The sequence below is a fragment of the Lissotriton vulgaris genome, chromosome 3_1 (assembly GCF_964263255.1).
Source record: "Lissotriton vulgaris chromosome 3_1, aLisVul1.2, whole genome shotgun sequence".
In the NCBI taxonomy this organism is placed as follows: Eukaryota; Metazoa; Chordata; class Amphibia; order Caudata; family Salamandridae; genus Lissotriton; species Lissotriton vulgaris.
Window position 1 is genome coordinate 43826875 of NC_141689.1, and position 25193 is coordinate 43852067.

General features: G+C 47.8%; 1 protein-coding gene across 1 annotated transcript in view; it reads left to right on the plus strand.

Moving 5' to 3' along the window:
• The window catches only part of LOC147725901 (uncharacterized), a 290139-nt gene that overhangs the window by 228112 nt on the left and 36834 nt on the right, over positions 1 to 25193 (plus strand). Inside the window, exon 6 of the mRNA XM_086960041.1 lies at positions 18848 to 19067. Coding sequence (XP_086816167.1) covers positions 18848 to 19067 — 220 coding nt within the window. The remainder of the gene's footprint in view (positions 1 to 18847; positions 19068 to 25193) is intronic.

Genomic DNA, 25193 nt, shown 5'->3' on the forward strand with positions numbered 1-25193 from the left:
AGAGGAAGATGAAGAGTGTTTGATTGCTGCCATTGATGCATGTAATAAGGGGACTTTTGACCAGAGTGAGTGGATGGACTGATTGGAGAGAGATGATGTGCTAAAGATGGTTCAGAAATATGTTATAAATAGTTGGCCTGAGAAAAGGTATTTACCATCTGATTTGCAACCATTTTTCAAAATTGCGGATGAGTTGTCTTTGGAAAAGGAGAATATAATTTTAAGGGGAGATACCTTTATTGCGCCCAGGTCATTAAGACCAAAAATCCTTCAGGCTCGTCTTGCAGGCGATTTGGGTCAAACTGTAACGAAATGGAAAATACGTTCTGTATATTGGCAGCCTAGTATGGACAACAAAATTGTGCAAACTGCCTGAGAGTGTGTAATGTGTTCAACAAGTAACAAATCTTTTAAAACTGTTACACCCCAACTTCATCCTGTGAAGTTTCCAGCCAGACCATGGTCAAAGTTGGCAGTGGATTTCATAGGACCTTTCAATTCACTGTCAATTAGGTACAAGTATGCATTTGTTTTAGTTGATTATTACAGCAGATGATGGGCAGTAGAGTTTACTCATGAACTAACCACAGCCACAGTGATTTCAATTTTCAACAAACTTTTAATATGTGAAGGTCCACCTAGATAGTTGGTATTCAATTATGGGGTACAATTTGTATTGAGGGAAATGTGAGAGTTGTTAGCAAAGACAGGACTAGTGCACAAGAGTGTTGCATTATATCACTCTCAAGCCAATGGCTTACTTGAGAAGATGAATAAAACATTAGTTGAGTGTGTTCCATGGGCAGTGAAAAGCAGAATTGATGTAAGATTGGCTGTGGATTGCATGCTGTTCTCGCATTGTACATGCCCCAATGCAGTAACGGGGAAGATACCATTTGAAGTGGTGAGCGGTCGTGTGCCAGGGTGTGTAATGTGTCAGGCTTGGTTGAAAGAATTTCAAGCTCTTTTGTTTCATGAGAAAGACATGAATAGAGATATATGTTGTAAAGTTGAAGTCATGCAAAGGTGAGGGAATGGTTTGATGAGAAGCATAGTGTTGGTGAGTTCAGTTAGAAAATTCACTTTAGAGACTGGGTTTGATTTAAAGCGCCTATTGATGTATCTAAAGGTCAGTCCAGTGGAAGCAGTGAGTGGACATGCTGTCAAAGACAAAGGGCATGAATGGTGGAAATTGCCTAGAGTAGTGAAGGTTAATAACAAAGATGTCAGAGAGAACTCTGACTGGAATCTTTCCAGTGAAGGATCTGTCAGTGTACCTGTTCAGAATGGAGATGTGGGCATTTCCCAGAAATATGATAGAGGTAGAGTAATCAGGAAACCAGCAAGGTTTAGGGATTAAAACTGGAATTTTAATTTTATTCATATACATTTTGCAAAATGTATATTGTGGTCTGCCAAATACACATTTTTATTGCATTCCAACACAGGTGAATCATTGCAGTTTATTTTCTTTAATGTATTAACATCATATGTTGGTTATCATGCATGTTATATTTTATCTAGTAGTATAGTACTTTTCTAAGTTAATTTAGTTGCCGTTGTAAGGGGAAGGTGTTGTGGTGATTAACTAAAAGCGCTGTCTTCACACGGTCACTCTTGTGTAGTGGTGCAAGGAGTGCTGTTTTAAGTTAACGATGGGATGTGAGTTTTGAATGTGGAGAATCAATTGTTCCCCAGTGGAGCCCCTGGTGCTGCGAGGATTGAAGTGGAATACTTTAATCGCACTATGAAGTCTGGTTTTTCCTCATTATTTCAGTTGCACTTCAACAAAACCGTATCCAGGTATAGGGGACCACAATGACGTGTATGTCTATCTATATGTAAGGTCCAAAACTAAATATAACATTGTAAGTCAAGGCCTCACACACCAACCTGGGTGTTGAGCATCATCACCGGTCCAACTCACTTGCGAAAGAAAAACCTAATGGTTACCAGGTTCCCAGACTTAGCAAGGAGTATTTATAAGGGGTAGTGGAGTGTGAGATGGGATCTAATATGAGAGTTCAAATTCTTAGTCACCATACCACAATATTCACTTTTTGGAAAGGTATAGGAAATGGTTAAAAACAAAAATATTGTGATGTCCAGGCATGTCAATTAATCCTGCATCTGCTTGATCAACATGTTTCAGTCTTGTGTAGGCCCCTGAGTGGGATTCTGCTTTTTATCAGGATAGGCATCTATAGTGTCCTTCACCACCCTTGGGAGAGCTTGTGTGTAACAGTAAGTGCAGCAGCAGAGCAGGTCTTTGACATAAGAATGACAATTAGGCTCCATGAGTTCAATAATGGGGCCCTTCTAACCTTAAGTTACGGGGCCATCGAAAATTAGGAGGATGGGAAAACATTTTCCATCCGACATATATTTGGGTACTGTATGCATGCATGCTGGCTTGGAATGAATGTGACTCTTCACATTGCACACTGCACACTGCAGTACAGCCATACACTTGGCACACTGTACCCTTCGACTTATTAGAGGACTCCCCTTTGCAGTCAGGAATTACAACATCATCTTTGACATAGAAGTCTACTTAAGAAAAATAGGACACTTTCCTTCCCTAAAAGGGCTCACAACTACATTGTTAGTCACAGTTTTCCTTAGCAAAATAGCATGCCTTGATGGAATTCCTTCCATTCCAGTTTCAGACAGAGAAATTCAATTGATAACACAATTCTGAGGATTGATGCATGTTATGTTGGACATAAACTCGTCCACAGATAAATAAACCAGGTTGGGGGTAAAAACTACTTCCGGGAATTTGAGTCTTGTAGTATCCTTATGGAAGAGTGGGCCATGGAATTAAAATGTTGCCTGGTGAGCGGGTGGGGGGGCAACAATTTACAGACAGAATGGGACTTTTATCTTCATTGCATCATTATCCTGTGGACACCCCAATGCTTTCCTAGAGCATGGAGTGTTAAAATATTCCTGCTGTGCTGTCTGGGAAAGATTCTTTGCCTTGGGATTGAGTACTCACGGTCAATATATTGAAAGAAAGTTAACACAAAAAAAAGATGATCGAATACTTCACTATCTTGCCATAGGTTTTCTCATTGCCTGCTGCATTAGGATCCCCAGAGGGGAAATTGGTCAATCCAGCTGATCAGTATTAGACTTTCCACTTAGTAGGCATTGAGAGTTTCATCAAAATAAAGACCTCAATACATGTCAAAAACATTCTCACCTCAAACCATGTGAGAAGGGCAGGCCTCTGGCTGGTGGGACAAGTTTGTATCTGACAGAAGAAGAGGCTTCTGACCTTGGATGAGCTGGAAAATAGGTACAGAACTCTCAGTGCTGTCATATTCATCACCCATCTTACCAGCAACCTCTGTGTCAAAGTTAACCACAATAGTTGGCTCCAACTGCTTTTGGATTTTGATATTTAATTTTATCACACTTTCTCAAATCAACTTCTGCTATTTTCTGGGTATGATGACAGTGAGGAAATTCATCTTGGTGAACGTTGCTCCACTTTTTCTTGTGATAGCTTAGAAATCTTGAGTGTCATTAGAGCTGAACAGCACAATATGGTAAGGCAGGGGCCAAGAAAGGTGAGAGTCCTTTGTGGCTGCATTCTAGCTGACCACCATCTTATTAATGCCACATGCATCACAGGATCTTCAGTGGTAGTCATAAACAGAATAGTAGACTAGCCACCTTATTTACTCAGGTCACAGGGAAATTGTCTGAGGCTAAGGCTTCCTCATAGTGGCTAGACTAGTTTGCGTATTCTCTAAAAGCTAGCAGCCAGAGCATTTCGAAATAAGACAGTAGTAGATGCTTAACCTCTTATAGAATGAGCCTTGGGTTTCTCTAGTAAGGTCTTAACACAAAACTTGCAAAATACAATAGAACTGGCAATGGAGTGTTCAGAAATAGAAATTGTAATCTTGATGGCACCATAGTTAAGAGATGGATGTTGTTAGAATCGGGGGTCTCTGGTTGGCACACGTAGGTACTTGTGACAAGCAGGGACCCTTCCTTCTAGTCAGGGCAAGAGAATTACCCTCTTAAAATAACCCCTGCTCACCCTCTAGGTTGAATGGCGTGAGCAGTCAAGGCTTATTTCAGAGACGATGTAAGTTAAGCAGTTGTGACCACATACAGTAACCCAGTGACAACACTACAAATGGACACCACACAAGGTTTTATATCAAAAATACGTATACTTTATATAGAGTTACCACAAGACCAATGAAGGACAAAAAGAATCCACAGTACTATTAAATTTCAAGAGTTCTGGTTAAAAAGGTGTAAATCAAAGTTCTGTGCGAGTCGGTAGCCTTGTCCTGCTACAGCGTGCTGAAAGAACAGAGTCTAACAAATCCAGCGGACCACGCGGTCCGGGCCCCCTCTAAAGGTCGACAAACTCAAACACAGTACCTTTTCCTTGGGGCGGCCAGCACGGATGTGCAAGCCGGTTCCGGGAATCGACGCGGTGTACAAAAAGAAAGTGTTGCAGGTCACTGTGTCCCTTCTGTCGGGGAGCAGGCTACGGCTCGTTGACGATGTCGGTGAGCTCAGAGATTTGGTTGTTCGGGGCGGGCGTTGCTCCTTGTGGTGCTTCCAGCTTTACGGTGCGGCGTTCGAGCCGGAGTTCGTGAGCTGGCGTCGATCAGTCCGGACAGCAGTGCGAGTCGAGCGGTGCGTCGCAAATCGTGCGAGGCGGTGCCCAACTCCGGTGCGGTCACAGGACTCGAAGTCAGCAGTAGTGACACGTTGGTCAGACCAGTTCGATTCGGTGTAGCGAGGCGTTGCACGTTGCGGTGTCCTTCCAGTCGCGGTGCAGGCTACGGCTTGTTGACGGTGTCGGTGAGCGCAGAGCTTGCGTTGTTCGAGGCGGACCTTGCTCAGTGCGGTGCCAACAGGACACCGGCTGGTCGGGAGGGTCGGTCACAGCTCCCTACCTCTGTAGCCACTTGTTTCCAGCAGCAATTCACAAAGGCTGGTGAGGTCCACTGGTCCTGGGACTTTGGTCAGGGAGCAAGCTCTCTTCCAAGCCCTTGGAGATCTTTTGCACAAGTTGAAAATAAAGGTAAAGTCCACAAAGTCTTTCCTCCTCTCTAGGCAGTTCAGGCAACCACTGCAGGCCAATCCCCCAAGCAGCACTTCATCTTGGGAATATTCTCTCTTCAGTTTCTTCAGGTTCCTTCTCCTCGGCAGAGGTTTTGTCTTGTCAGTTCCAGGAGTGATCTAATTTCATGGGATCAGGGTCCCAACACTTATACCCCAAAATCCTTTGTTCTCTCAGGGGAGAGGGGCCTGTGCCCAGTCCAAAACAGTTCCTGAGCACTCTGTTTACCAGACTGCTCATTTCCTTTCACGATGCAGGGCAGGAACATCAGACGCCCCACAGGAGGTGGAGCCAGCATTGTGGAAGGCAAGTACAGTCCAGGAGTACTCTGTTGACAGTCTTCCTTCTCTTCTTTCAGTGTGCAGGGCAGAGACATCGGACACACCACAGGGGGTGGAGCAGGCATTGTAGAGGGAAGGCCCAGCCCTATTTAGGTCCCAGGTGCAACTTCTCCCTCCCATTTAGTTGCTGATCCCGCTATTCACCACCGGGTGGCCCCAGCCTGCCTCCTGGAATTCCCTAGTCCTGTCACACACAAACCCAGACAAGGAATACACAACCTAGCAGAGGCAGGCTGAAATGGTTAGGCAAACAAATACCTACTTTCTAAAAGTGGTATTTGCAAACACAGAATATTAAAATAACCTTTACTAAAAGATGTATTTTATCATTCTGAGTCCAGGCATACTAAAATCGAATTCCTACCCTGTTCTCTGAGTCTGCTAGGATTATAAACATGTAACAATCCAGCAGCCCAGTCTAGCCTATAGAGAACAGGTAGCCTTGCAATAGTGAAGAACGAAGATGGCTGTAATTCACTATCAGGACATTCCACACACATCAGGGCTTGTCCTACCTTATACTTACAATACACCCTGCCCTCGGGCCTACCATAGGGGTGACTAATATGAAGAAAATGAAAGGTTTAGGGATGGGCAAGTGGGTGTACTTGCCCAGTCAGCATGACAGTATGAGACTGCACGCACGCTCTGCAATGGCAGACCTTAGACACATTTTACAGGGCAGTTTCTGTGGGTGGCATAACCAGTGCTGCAAGCCCACTAGCGGCATTTGGATTTACACGCCCTGGGCACACTCAGTGCACTGTACTAGGGTCTGACAAGTAAACCAAATATCCAGTCATGGAACCACTAATCAATACATCAGTTTAAAGTAGTGAGCACTCGGACCGTGGCACTGGACAGCAGTGGCACAGTGCCCAAAGCATCTAACACCAGAAAAACACATGTGGCAACAGCAAAAATGGATGGGAGACCCACGCCAATGGTGCCAGGTCTAACACGTGTCCCCTCCAGCTGAAAAGTGGGGAGAACTACCCCACCTCCTGGGAGTTCTCATCACTAAGGCATAGAAATCTGGACAGGTCATCAGCGTTGGCGTGTTCTGTACCAGGGCGGTGTCCCACCGTAAAGTCCGTACCCTGTAGGGAAATGGACCATCTCAACAGCTTTTGATTCTCACCCCTCATCTGCATCAACCATCTGAGGTACCTGTGGTCTGTCTGAAACCGGAAGTGAGTCCCAAACCTGTATGGCCTCAGTTTCTTCAGTGCCCAGACCACAGCAAATGCCTCACGCTCAATAGCACTCCACCTCTGTTCCCGTGGAAGTAACCTCCTACTGAGGAAGGCTTCAGGTTGATCTAGGCCCTCTTCATTCATCTGTGACAAAACAGCCCCCACACCATGCTCTGAAGCGTCTGTTTGAACGATGAACTCTTTGGAGAAGTTGGGTGCCAGGAACACGGGCCCCGTGCACATGGCAGCTTTCAGGGCCTCAAAAGCTTTCTGACAGGTGTCAGTCCAAATCACTTTCCTGGGCTGCTTTGGAAGTCAGCTCTCTCAAGAGTGCAACCATGTTGCCATACCCCTTGACAAACCTTCTGTAGTAGCCGGTGAGGCCTAAGAAGGCCCTCACCTCCGTCTGGGTTTTGGGGGTTCCCAAGCCAGGATAGGTTCAATCTTGGGTTATAGGGGCGCCACCTGGCCGCTCCCAACTTGGTGTCCCAAGTACACCACAGAACCCTGCCCGATCTGGCACTTACTCGCCTTGATCGTGAGACCTGCCTTCCGCAGTGCCAACAACACTTCCCAGAGGTGGCACAGATGTTCTTCCGAAGTGACACTGAACACTGCAATGTCATCCAGGTAGGCGGCACTGAACTCATCCAGTCCAACCAACACCTGATTGACCAACCTCTGAACGGTGGCAGGGGCATTCTTCATCCCAAAGGGCATAACCCGGAACTGGAAATGCCCATCTGGGGTGGAGAATGCTGACCTCTCCTTTGCCCCATCAGTCAAGGCGATCTGCCTGTACCCAGACGTCAAGTAAAATGTGCTGAGGTACTGTGCAGCCCCTAACCGATCAATGAGCTCATCAGCTCTGGGGATGGGGTGCGCGTCGGTCTTCGTGACCGAATTGAGCCCTCGGTAGTCCATACAGAACCAGAGTTAGGGTGTGGCACCCGGCGCTGCAGCCTTCGGGACCAAGACAACTGGGCTTGCCAAAGGACTGCTGGAGGACTCAATCACCCCAAGTGCAAGCATTTTGAGACCTCCTCTTTGATGCAAGCCCTTACCCTTTCAGTTACCATGTTATGACTTGTGCTTCACAGGTAAGCTGTCTCCTGTATCCACATCATGGACGCACCAATCTGTGATACTAGGAACCAGGGAGAACAGATCAGAAAACTGTCCCAGCAACTGGCAGCAGTGATTCTGTTGCTCAGGGGTCAGGTTGGAAGAGAGGTTAACACCATCCACTGATCCATCTTGCTCGGAAGCTGACAGGAGGTCAGGAAGAGGCTCAGTGTCCTCCTACATTCCAGCATCTGTAGCCAAGAGCATGCCCACTTCAGACCTCTCTAAGTGGGGCTTAAGGCGGTTGACATGTAGGACCCTCAAAGGGTTCCTGGGAGACCGCAAGTTCACCAAGTAGGTAACTGTACTCTTGCGCTCCACAACCTCAAATGGTCCGGTCCACTTATCTTGGAGCGCGCAGGGCTCCACTGGGGCCATGACCCACACTTTCTGGCCAGGTTGAAGTTCCACCAGAGTGGTATTCTGGTTGTACCACTGCTTCATCTCCTCCTGGCTGGCTTCCAGATTGGCCTCAGCGAGTTGCCTGAAACGCCGAGTCTGGTTCCTGAATGCCAGCATGTAGATATATACATTTGTGGGAGGTTTCCTGGGAGATTGTTCCCAGCCTTCTTTGACCAGACTCAGAGGTCCTCTGACCGGGTATCCATAGAGAAGCTCAAAGGGACTGAACCCTAGAGATTTCTGTGGCACCTCCCGGTACGCAAACAACAGGCATGGTAAGAGGACGTCCCTCTTACGCCTCATGGGTTCCTCAAGACCCATAATCATTCCCTTCAGGGTTCGGTTGAACCTTTTAACCAACCCATTTCCTTGGAGGTGGTAAGGAGTGGTGAACTTGTAGGTTACCCCTCACTCCTGCCACAGGTACTTCATGTACTTGGAAATGAAGTTGGTGCCCCGGTCAGACACAACCTCTCGAGAGAATCCTACTCATGAGAAAATTCCAATCAGTGCTCGTCCCACCACGGGGGCCGTCACTGTCCTCAGAGGTATGGCTTCCGGGTACCGGGTGGCATGGTTCACCAAGACCAGGATGTACTTGTTGCCCATGGCTGACTTGGGGTACAGTAGCCCCACAATGTCAAAACCCACCCCTCAAAGGGGGTACTGACCACAGGGAATGGCTGCAGAGGAGCCTTCTGCTTCCTCACACTCTTTCCACTTGCCTGGCAAGTCTGACAGGTCCTGCAATGAGTGTCTGAAATCTTGCGCATTTGGGGCCAATGAAAGTGGGTGACAAGCCTCTCAAAGGTCTTGTCCTGCCCCAAATGTCCTGCCAATGGCACATCATGAGCCAGCCCCTGTAGGAATGCTCTGAAGGGCTGGGGTACCACCAGCACACAGGCTGACCCAGGCTCAGAAACCTTAGGCTAGCTATGCAGGAGACCATTCTCCCAATAGATCCAAAGTGATCCGGACTGATCACCTGCTGCCTGGCTTGCAGCCTTCTGCCGCAAGCCCTCAAGAGAAGGGCATTCTCTCTGCTCCTTGCAGAATCCCTCCCTGGAGGGGCCTTCTTCTTGCTGCCAATGAGTCAGCTCAGGCAGGTTCCCCAGTTCAGCTACTTGTTCCCCGGTAGGCTCCAGGGCATCCTCCTCAGGGTCTACCTCCTCCTGGGCCGTGGGAACTTCGGGGGCCGGTTTCCCGCGCCCCCTGCCACTTCTCTCCAAGGCAGGTTCATGGGCCTCCCTCTCAGGCTCCAGGTCCTCTTGAGCACCCCTACTGGCTGCCATTGACCGGGTGGTCACGCACGCCCAGTCAGGCAGACCCACCATCCTCTGGTGAGTACTCTTCTCCACCTTATCCCAAGGTGAGTACTCCAAATCGTTCCCCAACAAACAGTCAACAGGCATGGCGGGCCTCACAGCTACCTGCAGAGTACCAGAGACCCCCTCCCACTCAAAGGGAACCTGAGCCATTGGACAATGACTCTCAGTGTTGTCTGTGACAACAACTCGGCAGAATGCATGTGGGACAACCTGCTCTTGAGACACCAGGTGACACCTGACAGCTGTCACACTGGCTCCTGTGTCTCTAAGAGCCTCCACCTTTTGGTCATTAATGGTAACCCACTGCCCATATTTCTTAATGTTGTTGGGCAGTTGGTTCTCTGGGACCACCTCACAGTCTCCAAAAGAGACAAGAGACATCTGATCCATCTTGCTCGGACGCTGACAGGAGGTCAGGAAGAGGCTCAGTGTCCTCCTACATTCCAGCATCTGTAGCAAAGAGCATGCCCACTTCAGACCTCTCTAAGTGGGGCTTAAGGTGGTTGACATGCAGGACCCTCAAAGGGTTCCTGGGAGACCAAGGTTCCCCAAGTAGGTAACTGAACTCTTGCGCTCCACAACCTCAAATGGTCCGGTCCACTTATCTTGGAGCGCGCAGGGCTCCACTGGGGCCATGACCCACACTTTCTGGCCAGGTTGAAGTTCCACTAGAGTGGTATTCTGGTTGTACCACTGCTTCATCTCCTCCTGGCCGGCTTCCAGATTGGCCTCAGCGAGTTGACTTAAACGCCTAGTCTGGTTCCTGAATGCCTGCATGTAGCTATATACATCTTGGGGAGGTTTCCTGGGAGATTGCTCCCAGCCTTCTTTGACCAGACTCAGAGGTCCTCTGACCGGGTATCCATAGAGAAGCTCAAAGGGACTGAACCCTGGAGATTTTTGTGGCACCTCCCGGTACGCAAACAACAGGCATGGTAAGAGGACGTCCCTCATACGCCTCATGGGTTCCTCAAGAGTCCAAGGTGGCCCCCACCCACCTTGGACTTCTACCTCCTCCCCAAAGGCTACACTAGCCATCTGCCAGGGCAGAGCATCAGTGGGTACTGGTTTACCAAACAGGCGGCACCTGGTATAAGTGGCCCTATGACCCAGGTCCCCACATTGGTAACATCTCAGGGATCCCTGTGGAACAGGATTACCTGTCGGGACCACTGGCTTCTTCTCAGGGGGAGGCTGGGAACCTTTCCCTTGGTTCCCTTGGGAATTACTTCGGGGTCCTCTGCGGAACTCCCTCTGTTTACCCTTGTCCCCCCCCACTCTTCTGCTGGGGACCCTGCCCACCTTTGGCTGAGTCTCCCATGTGACCCTTGCGGACCCTGGTACTGGCCCAGCGGTCAGCCTCCTCAGCAAGCTTCCTAGGGTTAGTCAGCTTGCTGTCAATCAGGTCCTGGCGCAGCTCTGGAAAAAAGTTATCAGACAAGTGCTCCCATGCAATCAAATCAAAGACACCTTGAAAATCATTAACTTTGCCGCCCTTTACCCAACCATCCAATGCTCTGCAAAAGAAAGTGACATATTCGACCCAGGTACTACCTTCTATTTTCTTGCACTTCCTGAACCTCTGCCTATAGAGCTCAGGAGGCAAACCATACCTAGTCATGAGTGCCTCCTTCATGTGGCTAATGGAATTATGGACTTCAGAAGTCAAGTCCAACAGTGTGTCCCGCCCCTCACTAAGGAACCTTCCCCACAACCCCGCTCCCCAATCTCTCTCAGGGACCCGGTGGGAAGACATGGCTACCTTATAGACTCTGAACCAATGTCCAATATCATAATTCTTAAAAAACTCCTTCACCACATCTTTGGGGATGTACACTCTACCTTCCACAGGCACTGACGGTGTGCTGCCACCAGAGGGAGTAATCTCTAGGCTCCCGGCTTTCAGATCCAACTCCCTCAAAACTTTGTTGCGCTCCATCTGTAATATATTTTCCTCTAGAGCCATTTACTTGCTTTCTAGCTCCAGTTGCCCATTCAATTTGTGCTTGGCCATCTCCATTTCATGCATCCTGTTTTCTTTCCTGTCCGCCAACTCTTCTGGGGACAGACCTCTGGCAGAAACACTGCTACCCACTGGGGAGGGCGCGCACCTCCTCTCAAGAACCAGTGGCTCATCAAGCCGCTGCTCTGCTGCCTCAAACTCCACTAAATCACCAGTGGCATTCCTTGCCTCAATCCAGGCCCTCAGTGCCTTGTGGAATTGGTCTTTCCTGGTGATTCCTGCTGTGAAAATTTTAAACTTTTTGCAGAAGCTCTTGAGATGCTTGTTGGTGTAGCTTTCTAATTTCTCTTCCGCCCGCTCACAGTCATCAGATGCAATGGAGGCTGTCTCCTCCACTCTGACTGAACCAGGCATCATTAAGAAAATGGAGATCCCTGGCAAAAGCAAGTATCAAAAGTATGTGGTTGCGTTATGGTCTGCACTCACTAAGTAGTGTTCACCAATCACTGTATATGAGTCACAATTGAAAATTCGGATCCCTTCCGCTGCCTACCAATGTTAGAATCGGGGGTCTCTGGTTGACACAGGTAGGTACTCGTGACAAGCAGGGACCCTCTCCTCTAGTCAGGGCAAGGGAATTACCCTCTCAAAATAACCCCTGCTCACCCTCTAGTTTGCGTGGCGCGAGCAGTCAAGGCTTATTTCAGAGGCGATGTAAGTTAAGCAGTTGTGACCACATACAGTAACCCAGTGACAACACTACAAATGGACACCACACAAGGTTGTATATCAAAAATATGTATATTTTATATAGAGTTACCACAAGACCAATAAACAACAAAAAGAATCCACAGTACTATTACAATTCAAGAGTTCTGGTTAAAAAAGTGTAAATCAAAGTTCTGTGCGAGTCGGTAGCCTCGTCCGGCTACAGCGTGCTGAAAGAACAGAGTCTAACAAATCCAGCGGACCGCGTCGGTCCGGGCCCACTCAAATGTCGACAGACTCAAACACAGTACCTTTTCCTTGGGGCGGCCGGCACGGATGTGCGAGCCGGTTCTGGGGAACGTCACGGTGTACAAAAAGAAAGTGTTGCAGGTCATGGTGTCCCTTCCTTCGCGGTGCAGGCTACGGATCGTTGACAATGTCGGTGGGCTCAGAGCTTGTGTTGTTCAGGGCGGACGTTGCTCGTTGCGGTGCTTCCAGCTGTACGGTGCGGCGTTCGAGCTGGAGTTCAGGAGCTGGCATCGATCAGTCCGGACAGCGGTGCGAGTCGGGCGGTGCATCGCAAGGCGTGCGAGGTGGTGCCCAACTCCGGTGCGGTCACAGGACTTGAAGTCAGCAGCAGTGACGCGTTGGTCAGACCAGTTCAATTCAGTGTAGCGAGGCGTTGCACGTGGCGTTGTCCTTCCAGTCATGGTGCAGGCTACGGCTCGTTGACGGTGTCGGTGAGCACAGAGCTTGCATTGTTCGAGGAGGACGTTGCTCAGTGCGGTGCCAACAGGACACCGGCCGGTCAGGAGGGTCGGTCACAGCTCCCTAGCTCTGTAGCCACTTGTTTCCAGCAGCAATTCACAAAGGCTGGTGAAGTCCACGGGTCCTGGGACTTCGGTCAGGGGGCAAGCTATCTTCCAAGCCCTTGGAGATCTTTTGCACAAGTTGAAAATAAAGGTAAAGTCCACAAAGTCTTTCCTCCTCTCTAGGCAGTTCAGGCACCCACTGCAGGCCAATCCCCCAAGCAGCACTTCATCTTTGGAATAGTCTCTCCTCAGTTTCTTCAGGTTCCTTCTCCTCAGCAGAGGTTTCATCTTGTCAGTTCCAGGAGTGATCTAATTTCATGGGATCAGGGTCCCAATACTTATACCCCAAAATCATTTGTTCTCTCAGGGGAGAGGGGCCTGTGCCCAGTCCAAACCAGTTCCTGAGCACTCTGTTTACCAGACTGCTCATTTCCTTTCTCCATGCAGGGCAGGAACATCAGACGCCCCACAGGTGGTGGAGCCATTATTGTGGAAGGCAAGTACAGTCCAGGAGTACTCTGTTGACAGTCTTCCTTCTCTTCTTTCAGTGTGCAGGGCAGAGACATCAGACACACCACAGGGGGTGGAGCCGGCATTGTAGAGGGAAGGCCCAGCCCTATTCAGGTCCCAGGTGCAACTCCTCCCTCCCATCTAGTTGCTGATCTCGCTTTTCACCACCGGGTGGCCCCAGCCTGCCTCCTGGAATTCCCCAGTCCTGTCACACTCAAACCCAGACAAGGAATACACAACCTAGCAGAGGCGGGCTGAAATGGTTAGGCAAGCAAATACCTACTTTCTAAAAGTGGTATTTGCAAACACAGAATATTAAAATAAACTTTACTAAAAGATGTATCTTATCATTCTGAGTCCAGGCATACTAAACTCGAATTTACGCCATGTTCTCGGAGTCTGCTAGGATTATAAACATGTAACAATCCAGCAGCCCAGTGTAGCCTATGGAGAACAGGTAGCCTTGCAATAGTGAAGAACGAAGATGGCTGTAATTCACTATCAGGACAAGCCGCACACATGAGGGCTTGTTCTACATTATACTTACAATGCACCCTGCCCTCGGGCCTACCATAGGGGTGACTAATATGAAGAAAATGGAAGGTTTAGGGGCAGGCAAGTGGGTGCACTTGCCCAGTCAGCATGACAGTACGAGACTGAACGCAGGCTCTGCAATGGCAGACCTTAGACACATTTTACAGGGCCGCTTCTGTGGGTGGCACAACCAGTGCTGCAAGCCCACTAGCGGCATTTGGATGTACACGCCCTGGGCACACTCAGTGCACTGTACTAGGGTCTGACAAGTAAACCAAATATCCAATCATGGAACCCCTAATCAATACATCAGTTTACAGTAGGGAGCACTCGCACTGTGGCACTGGACAGCAGTGGCACAGTGCCCAAAGCATCTAACACCAGAAAAACACATGAGGCAACAGCAAAAATGGAAGGGAGACCCACGCCAAGGGTGCCAGGTCTAACAGATGTTTAGGATTGCTTATGTATACTATTAACCATGCTTCCTCATAGTAATCCAAAATGCAAGTTCCAATCATTTCTGGTCTTCCAATTCCTTTTAATACAGTGAATTGCAGATCCATTCTAGGCAACACGTGTTTTGTCACCACTGGCATTAACAAGGCTAGCTCATCTCTATCCATAATCCAAGTATCATCATAGTGCTGCACCCATGGGGGATTGATGCGTATCTTCTTTCAAAATATCCATAAAGTGTTTTTCGGGACATTTAAGACTGTGAGATGTGTGTGTCAGTGGCATTTTGGGGAACATTTATGAAAGTACCTGCTCTGGCGGCGTGGCCAAGGCGGCCAAGATGGCGATCACATCTTGAGGCTGCTTCCGACCTCCTTCGCCAGTCGCAAAAATCCTCACTGGTCTTGCGACACAGCCAAGGAACTGATGCCCCCGGTGCGCCCAAAAAACCTGTGATTAGTAATGGGTGGGATGGGGTTGCCGGGTGTGAGAGCGCCCTACTGCCCTTGACCGGCACTTCAAGATCAAAGACGTGGCCGAGAAAGATGTTTCCGATGCATCAGTGAGCGAAAGGCTGGAGGGGGAGCTGTGCATCCAGTGAGCCCCTGGAACCGGAGACAAGTCGGCTGAAGCTCAGTAGCCACTTGCCCCATGCAGGGTTTATTAAATTGCAGCTACATCCTGCAGAGGTGTCACACTGCGCTGGTTGGGCCCTCTCCTCAGTCCTCACCTTGGGACACCTCATTGAATTCCCCTCAGTCTGCAACCACATGTGGAGTTGTTAAGGACCCTGGTCCGGCCCCTAGGGAGATTTTCTTGACCATCTCTGGATTTTCGGGGGGAGTGGCACTTCCTGCATGAACATGGTGATTCTCCCTGGGTGGGCTAAATCATCAAAAAAAGTGTTCTATCTAGGCTGATCACTGGAGACATGACCATTGCTGATTTCACTGTTTATTTCTCTCCCTCTTTGAGGTAGGTGAGTAATTTCCTATTCTGGCCACTAGCCTGGCACAGCAGCTTGAGGACGTTATTCAACACATCTCCACAGCCACTAAAGCTGAGATTTGTCTAATGATGCTGGCTGTGCCATGTTCTGGGCTAATTCTAAGTCAAAAAGAATTTGTGTTGAGCATATTAATCCCAAGGCCATTTCAGGGTTTTCTCCAGGAGTTTAATTCTTGGGCGATGCTTGAAGGGCAGCTGATTATGGCGTTGAAGACTCCTTGATCTCAGTAGTGGCTCAGTCCTCTTGGCCCCATTGCGGATGGAGCTTGTCTTGTTAATTTTAATTTTGGTGGTTGTGTTTAGGATTGAGTGGCTCTCATGGAGCAGAGCTCTGCTGGACTGGGGAGAAATATAGCGTTAATCTGTGCCGTGTGGTGTGAGGAGCCGATAGACATTTGCCAGAGAGCCGCAGAGGACAGCAGAAGGGAAGGGAAAAGGACATATATGTGCTCACTACCTGTCACTTTGCATCTAAGGATGCATCAAATGTGATCTCCCTTGTTTGCATGGTACCATGGGTGCACCATGGGTAACACGGTGCACACTGGGTACCATAGGTGCCATGTGTGCACCATGGGTACTATGGGTGCACCATGGTGGTACCACTGGTGCACCATGGGTACCACGGGTGCACCATGGGTACCATGGGTGCACCATGGGTGCTATGGGTGCACCATGGGTACCATGGGTGCACCATGGGTACTATGGGTGCACTATGGTGGTACCATGGATGCGCCATTGGTACCATATGTGCACCATGGGTGTCATGGGTGCACCATGGGTACTATGGGTGCCATGGGTGCACCATGTGTACTATGGGTGCACCATGGGTACTATGGGTGCACCATTGTGGTACCATGGGTGCACCATGGATGCACCATGGGTGCTCCATGGGTACCATGGGTGCATAAGCTACAAGGAGAGCTGCCTTTACACAGGACAGTAGGCCGTCTCCTTCAGGGCACTTGTAACCCTCATTCTTTAGGCCAGGACCCACCACGCCGGCCTCGCACACCACCATATGGTAAGATGCCCTGACCCTAAACACCATGTTTCACCAGCTCACCAATAGCCTCCTGCACTGGTGGTGACCGGGGTTCGTCGGTGCGGCAATCTTTGAGCTTCTGAGTGGTGTGGTGAGAAGCGCATTAGGCCAGTTGGCAAGCAGACTATGGTGGATTGTATCTGAGACCCAATGGTGGCATTTGCGGACTCTACACTAACAGATGCATTGAATGAGGTGGGGGCAAAGCCTGGCTTTGAGGGGCCAATGAACCCTGCAGAAACAAGCAACCCTGGCTGCTGCCATGAGCTGCTCCGCCTCGTGTGCTTTCGCGACTGGTGTGTGCGGTTGTTGCACCCAGCTCTGGCCCCAGCGTTGTTTCACAGTTCCGGGGCACCAATAACCCAAGTGTGGCATTTTCCTACTCAACTCAATTCAGCAGATTTATCCTAGGATGGGCTGCTGTAGAGTGCATTTGCATTTAAAAATGGGCAGTTTTAATAAATAATTTGCTGAAATATAAATATATAAAAAAATATTTCTTGGATCCCACGCATACATAGAACTATGCTAGTTATGATTATCAATGACGTTCCTGCTGTGGAGCACGGATACCAATGACTTATCTTTGGTATGGAATCAAAACCTGGCAGAAAACTTGCAAAACCTCAACAGACAGCTCAGTAACAACCGAGGCGCCTTCGAGACAAAGGGTCTAATTTACAAGGTTTTGGAGCAGGGCAGCTCTGCAAGGTTTCTTGCTGCGCTGTCATGAGTCAAAAGAAAAGGGCAGGAATGTGCTGTATCTATGAGATATGGCGCATTTCTGTCTGTTACCCCAGCGCTGGTGCACACTGGGCTGCCATGCGCATACACAGGCACCCTTGCACCGTGGTTGAAGGGTGTCTGCCTTGTAGGAGTGATTGTTTTGTGCAGGAAGGGGCACCGTAAAGCAACCCCAGGAGGCCCTAGTACAACTGAACTAGGGATGCATTGATAATATTGACTCAGTAGATGGCAGAAACCTCAAGAGGCGCCCAGAGACAGAAACACATTAGGTCCACTTCTGGCTGTAGAAATCTCACTGTATGTTCGGTGGTGCACAAGGGAACACATCATGTCCCTTTGGGAATGGATTTCACAGGAGACAGACACCACAAGTGATGACCCAAGAAAAACAGAATAAGTCAAGCTTTCTTAGTACATTTAAGTGGAAAAAGAGAATCATGAAGATGTTCTTGGCATAAAAGGGACAGGTGATGAAAACCCCTGCAAGAGTCCCAGGATCCTTGGGAGATATCCTTATTGGCGGTAGAAACTAAGACATAGGGCTTGATGTAGGGTTTGGCTGAAAGGGTTGCTCAATCAGAAGTATGACTGAGATCCCATCCACCCTCTTACCATTCCATTATAGCCTATGGAACTTGTAATATGGCAGACAGGATAACCGTCACGTTTGTGATGAAATAACCCCTCCTCCAAACTCTAAATCAGACCCATAGTCTAGGATGGGCCTGGAGGAGTTTTATATATATAACATTGGAAGTACATGGACTTCTACTCCCAAAATGTTTCTCGGGATATGGACGATCAGCCTGCCTGTGAGAGTTCGAACTGTGCTTGATAGCCTCCACATTAAAAATGCCCATTAGTTGCACATTTTAAATCCAGGTAGAAAGTGGCCCTAAAGGTAAGACAAGAGTGTCCCCAGCCAGATCAATACTTAGCTGTGTGTCTGTGGCCTTCACATCAATTTCTGTGTTGAGACTCTGCAGTTTCTCTATGAACCCAGCCAACATCTCGGAATAATGCTGAAGGGACATGGGCTCACTACACATCTTACCTACTTGCTTCTCTAGGTATATTTACTTTCTTACCTTCTTACTGAATTTTATATGTTTCTCATGTCTCTCCTCTCATACTATATGTTTGCTTTCTATTAGCGCCTTCATGATGGAACGTAAAGCGCTCTGAGACCCTGACATGGGTTGAGAAGGGCTCTATACAAGCTAATAAATCAATAAAGAAATTCAAAACCCTCTGACAGACCTTTCAGTTAGTAACTCCAGCTCAGACCAATGCTTAGATCCTCCGCATGGGGCTCACAAAGAAGTGTCACCTCTAGTAGAGTGCCACTTCCATCCTACTCGTGGGTCTTGCTCCACAGGCTTGAAACGTTGGAGTGGGCACTATCTACTATGTCAAGAAGTAGGCTTGAGAGATGCTTTTCAGGCACATGAGCTCTTATGCTGTGAAAACTGTACATCCATGTAGGGTGATTCATTCCAAGGCATGATCATTTCAAATCACAATAGGTTTGTTGCACATGTGGCTTAATTCAATATATTTATTTTCAGGGATTCAGACCGGATCAAACAAATGAAGGACCGTATTAAAGGAAATGAAAGTCTATACAAAGGCCAGTTCAACTTGGTGGCAGATGATGGGTCGGTTATTCCAGACCAGTCTGAAGATAAGAACTCGCTGTACCGCGCCTTGACACTGGCCAAAGGGGTCCACGCGGATCAGGATATCACAAAGGAGGCAGCGGATCTCAAAACGAAGGTCTACAAGGAGGTAACGTAACCTTGAGTACTGCTAAATGAGAGTGATCCCGCTTCAATGCGTGGGCTGAAATATTGAACATAGAAACACATGAATGCGGAGGAATGAATCAATGAAAAATTATTTCTATAGAGAAAAACAAATTAGTCCCTACAGATGAGTACAAACTGTTTTTCTTTTTTATTTATAACTCAGATACCAACTCCAAGTGTACTCTCAATGAAATACTTTATCTTTTTTAATATAATGATATCAAAAGAACAGCTGGACATGTACACAAATATATACACACATTACGTTTACATTTACAACTCCTACCTACCCATTCTAAATCAATACGGTTGCTAATCACAAACAAAAATAATTCCAAAAGATAAAGAGGTAGTTCAATACATGCTAGAAGGGGTAAATCAACACTCCAGGTAATACAGAAAGTGTGCATTACTTAATTTTTTAAATATCAATCGTAGTCTGTGGGGCTCCTCCGTGCTGAAGGGTCGACGTGTTTCGGCCAATTGATTCAGGCCCCATCAGGACAAGGGCAAAAGGAATACAATGCTGCTAGGTCACTTGATCTGGAGAGTCCAAAGAACCGTATGGGTACGCTAAGTGGAATCTCCTCTATAGCTTCTCCGTAATGTCTCTATAACCGGTAAATCAATGAATGATAAATAAATCTCGAATATGGACTGATAGATTACTGGTCTCGCCGCCGTCCCCCGCATCCGAAGAGCGACTACAGGAGGAAGGTCCTTCTCCCACCTGGCCGCCAAGACCTGGAACTCCCTCCCGACCGACCTGCGCCTGACCCAAGACCACCTCTCCTTCAGGAAGAAGCTGAAGACCTGGCTGTTCGAGCAGTAGCGGCTCCCCCCCCCCCAGCGCCTTGAGACCCCACGGGTATGTAGCGCGCTTTATAAGTGTCACTGATTGATTGATTGATTAAGTGGCAGGAACAGATCATGAAAACTATGCAGATAATAAATCCGAAAAAATTGGGGCACAATATCCATATAGAGACCCCCTACCAAGCCTTTAAAGGCAATGGGGACCCCATAGCTCAGGCCAACCTCTTTTTAAAAAAAGGGAAGGGGCCACTCAGCCACCCTCATGCCTTTAAAGACCCTAGACCCCCTGTCCCCGCAGGCTAATTAGCTGCACGGTCTCCTATCAAGACTTTCAGGACCCGTGACCCCAATGCCCAGGGCCAAAATGAAGTTTTAAAAGTGGAGCGTCCCTGCGCCTCAAAAAACCTTGGGTATCCCATCCCCTGGGGCAGCCGGCTCAATAACCCTGTTCTGAGTATTTTTGTTCGCCACAATAGCACAGGCAAGAAAAGATATATTTGCTCTCACCTGGCTGGAGGCATGTTATATTCTCCTGCCAGAAAGGAGAAAGCATGCCTTCCCTGCCTGCAGCAGTGCGGACAGACAAACTGTGTCTGCTCTTAACCGGTGGAGAATTTCAAGACGAACACACATTGCTTCCGCCAGAGGGACGAAGCCGGCTCCAACACCACACAGACCCTGGATCTCCACCCTGCCCGTAATGTGCTGATTGGTGGGTATCTGGGTGGGTATTGGGGAATCCACTTCTGGCTTAGGAGGATTGGGTCCCTGGGGCAAAGAAGGCTTAGAGAAGGCATGCTCCCTCTCCCTAATAATTGCACCAGGCCCAAGTAAATGGCAGGGGGAGAGAGAGGTCCTCGGGTCCTATAGTGTCTCAGGAAAGGGGGCACATGCACTTTCCCTTTTAATTAAAATATGGCCCCAGGAAATGGGCACCCAAGGCCTATTTGGACTTAGGGGAGGGGGGGCAATTGTTGCCTCCCTATAAAATAAGGTATTTGGCCCCAGGGAATGAGATCCTGGGTCTCTTAAAGCTCAGGGAGAGGGTCACATGACACCCTCTCATATAATTTAAATGTCTCTCAGGGTCCCTGGGGCCTCTTAAGGCTCTGAGCGGCGGGCACCCCCTCCCCTATTGTAAAGTATTCTGTCCTGAAGGATTGGGCCCCAGGAGCTTCCTAAGGCTCTGTGAGGGTAGCCGTGCACCCTCTCCCCTATAATGGACTTGGGATGGGACCCCTGTGGCCCATTTGGGCAGGGTGTGGGGGGAAACGTCCTCTTCCCTCTGTGTTAATGTATTTGGAATTGGGGGATAGTTTCACCGGGGCCTCTTAAAACTTGAGCAGAGGCCAATAGTGGCTTGAGGTGAGGTAATGTATGCACTCCCTTTCCTTTAATAAAATAAAAGGATCCCTAGGGTTAGCAGAGGCTAGGGAGGGGGCTGAACCACCCGTCCTCCAGCAGGGAGTTGGGTGCTCGACATCCCTCGCCGCAGCCACATCACACCCCACCTGGGAGACCTGCACTGGCTCCCTGTTAACAAGAGGACAACCTTCAAACTCCTCAACCATGCACACCAGACACTACACCACACCGGACCAGCTTACCTCAACAGCCGACTCAGCCTTTACACCCCCACCTGCCAGCTCCGCTACGCAGACCGCGCCCTCGCCACCGTCCCCCGCATCCGAAGAGTGACCGCCGGCGGCAGATCATTCTCCCACCTCGCCACCAAGACATGGAACACCCTCCCCATCCACCTACGGCAGACCGAAGACCTCCTAATCTTCTGGAGACTCCTCAAGACCTGGCACTTTGAACAGTAGCAGCTTCCCCCCCTAGCGCCTTGAGACCCTCATGAGTATGTAGTGCGCTTTACAGATGCAATGATTGATATAGAGCCTGGTCACACAGGGTCTGACAGCAGGCCATGGTGTGCAACCAACACTGAGAGACACAGGTTGGCTGTACTTTGCATTTTAAATAAACTAAAAATTCACAGGAAAAAAGGTTACATTGATGTTATAGTAACTTTTGATAAAAAGATCTGATTTTGTTTTAAAAAAAATACCATGGAAAGCACTGCTTATGACCTCATGTATTACATCACCCAAGAAATGTTCTAAGACATAATTTATGATATCAATGATGACATCACAAATGACATCATGTCAATAACGCACATGTACATAGGTTAGTACCTGGTGCACACATTTTTCTATTTTCTGGGTAAATTGGCGTGCGGAGATAAATCTGTTTAACTACTGAAGGCTGCCTAAATGTCTTAAGGCCCTATTTTAAGCGGTTTGTGGCATGCTTGCACCACGCAACATGGCACATGCGTAGCACAATCCAATAAGCCATATTTCTGAAGCCATGCAAAGCGAGATTGCGCTGCTTTGAATGGCTTCGAAAATAAGGGTAGCAAAGCACCATCGATGTGTTGCCTTACTCTGTGCTAGGGAGGTGTTCCATAGGTGTCGTGTGGGTGTTTTCTGACCAATCCCATATTTACCAATCTTGGTAAACCTGGGAATGTCCCAAAATCCTACTCCTCCTCAGGTGAGGCATAACAAGGAAACAAAATCTATATTACCTCCTTCTACGTGTGCAGAGGAACATGTGTCAGAGGATAGCACAATTGTGCCTGCGTTGGTGCGAGGCAGCCAAAAGGGCGCTAGCGCAGAGGGAAAGTACAGGGCTGTGCCGTATTAGATAATTACAGCGCATTCCTGCCTTTTCCCTGTAATTCAGAGCAGCGCAGCAAGGTGACTTGCTGTGCTGCCATGTGCTACAAAGCCCCTAAATATTGGAATTTGCCCAGTTTTGCTGCAGAACCAAAAAGTTTGTCTCAAACATACTGGACAGAAGTCGTCAACTGTCCCCTGCACGCACAGTTACTCCTGAATACAAAGATTTATAATGTGTTCTATACACCTTAGATACATTAGGAGCGCACACATTTGGTAAACACTTACACCCATTAGTTGGATAGAGGTTCTATGTAGGTATGGGCGAAAAATCCGTTTCGCTCGCGGATTTTGCGGATTTTCGGGAAATTCGCAATCCGCGAGATTCGCGAATCTCCCGCAAAATCCGCAAATCCGCGAGCAGCGGATTTTGCTCGCACTGCTCGCACTGTTCGCGTGAGTTCGCGGCTTCCCAGTACAACTTCGCGCCCCGCGAATAAGTGCTAAATTGCAGAAATACGATCTTAGCAAAACTGAAACTACTTGCCAGGTTCAAAAGTTCAGGCTCATCATTAGTAGCCATTTCCTGTAGTGCTTCCTGAGGGGCCCCTCCAGAGTTCAGTTGCCAGTTGCAACTATTATGTGACCCTGCTCTGAACCTCAGAATAGTTACACATATGCCACAAAGGTCCTGAATTACAGCTAAGGGAGACAAGCAGGAGCCAGGCTGGAAGTTAAAATCCATTAAGCAGCCCCTAATTCATTATTGTCAGTTGGGGCAGGGCAGGTGTTGTAACTAATTTTGCAACAATGAAAGCACTTAGCAAGTGCAAAAGATCACTAATCAGGGTGCACTAAGGAAGCAGGTGCCAGCTAAAAAAATATTCTGTGACACATTAATCAGCCCCAAATTAATTCAGGTCACTTGAGGCAGGGAAGGTGTGCTTTGCTTTGCCGAAAATAATGTACACTGGACAACCAGAGGGTGTGGTGATGAAACAGAGGGTGGCATGGGTGGGCCAGAGGGTGGCATGAGTAGTCAGAGAGTCGCAGTGGTGATAGAGAGTGGCAGTGATGAAGAAGAGTGTCCCAAACAGGCTGGACACGTAGAAACAACAAGTTCGCAAAACTTGCGACCCGACAGGTAAGTTCGCAAATTGCGAAATTGTAAAAACCCTCGCGAACTGGCAGAAACACGGGCGAACACAAAAAAAAAAAAATCCGCAAATTCGCGGGAATTCGCGGATTTTGCGGATTGCGAGTTTGCAAATCCGCAAAATTCGCGAACGCGAGATCCGCAAAATTCGCCCATGCTTAGTTCTATGGCATTAGATGGAGATGCAATATGGAACTTATCCTCTACTATGTAACCCGTTCGCTGCTGGGGCGGTCAACGGCCGTCGTGCGCACTACCTTCGTAGTGCTGCACACGTCCGTTGGCTACGCGGCCCTGCCTACTGTGCTGAACCGCCGCACCAAGGTGTAATTGCCGCCGCGGTTAAGCAGGTAAACTATTAAATAAACTAACACACTCACTGGATGTTGTTATATGTGATGTTGTCAGTGATGTAATCAATGATGTCATTTGAAATGTCTTCAGTAATGCCATAAATCAGTGTTTTGTAGTGTTATAACTTATGTAGACTGCCACTTAATCAATATTGGAATCCAGGGAACTCCGGCCTAAGCAGTTTGGATGATTTGAACTGCAAAAGAATACACAAAAATGCAGAAACAAGTATCAATCAAACAATTACACAAATAATAAAATATTTTTAATAGACAAACATATGCAAAAAAAAATCAAAATTGTATTGGTGAGGTTGTAGATTTAGCCTATAATTTTAAGTAAGATTTAACATTTTCCGATTTACATTTTGCTTCTTTATTTTTATAAACCTTATAAATCTGTTAATAATATCATTTTGTCTAAGCAGTCGCCAACCCCGAGTGGGCATCTCCAACCCCAAGAGCCCCAGACAACAGGTTAAGATTTGCTGCCATAAATGATGTCATCATAGAACATGTCATGAGTGAAGTAATATATTTGAACATAAGTAGTGCACGAAGGGGTGCAAGAACTAGTTAGCTCTGCTAACAATAACTGGGGAATTTCAGTGTTTTTTTGCATTCAAAATGTTATGTTGGCACTAACATATTCACCTTACTATATTATCTCATTAACCTTTGTTTTCTTTCAGGGAATATATATATAACCAAAGGTTAAAATGATGTTATTCTTAGCAACTGTAATTATAACTAACATTATATTAAAAACCCATAGGAATACACACAAACAACCCAAGGACGTTATAGTTATGTGAAACTGTTAGTTTAAAACGCTGTTTTCAACTAATAAAATCAGTGATATTCACCAGCTATATTATTCTCTAGTAACTATAGTGATGTAGTATGAGAGTCATAGCCAGTGAATTTAAAGGGCGCAACCTATAGTAACTTTAGAGCATGAACTACAGTTACTTGAGATAATTATAACTAATACATTTCAGTGGTTTTGTTAGTTTAAAAGTGTATGCTTTACCAGACAGTTTCACCTGACTATAACATCCATTTAACCTCGTTTTATCAGTTTATTTCCA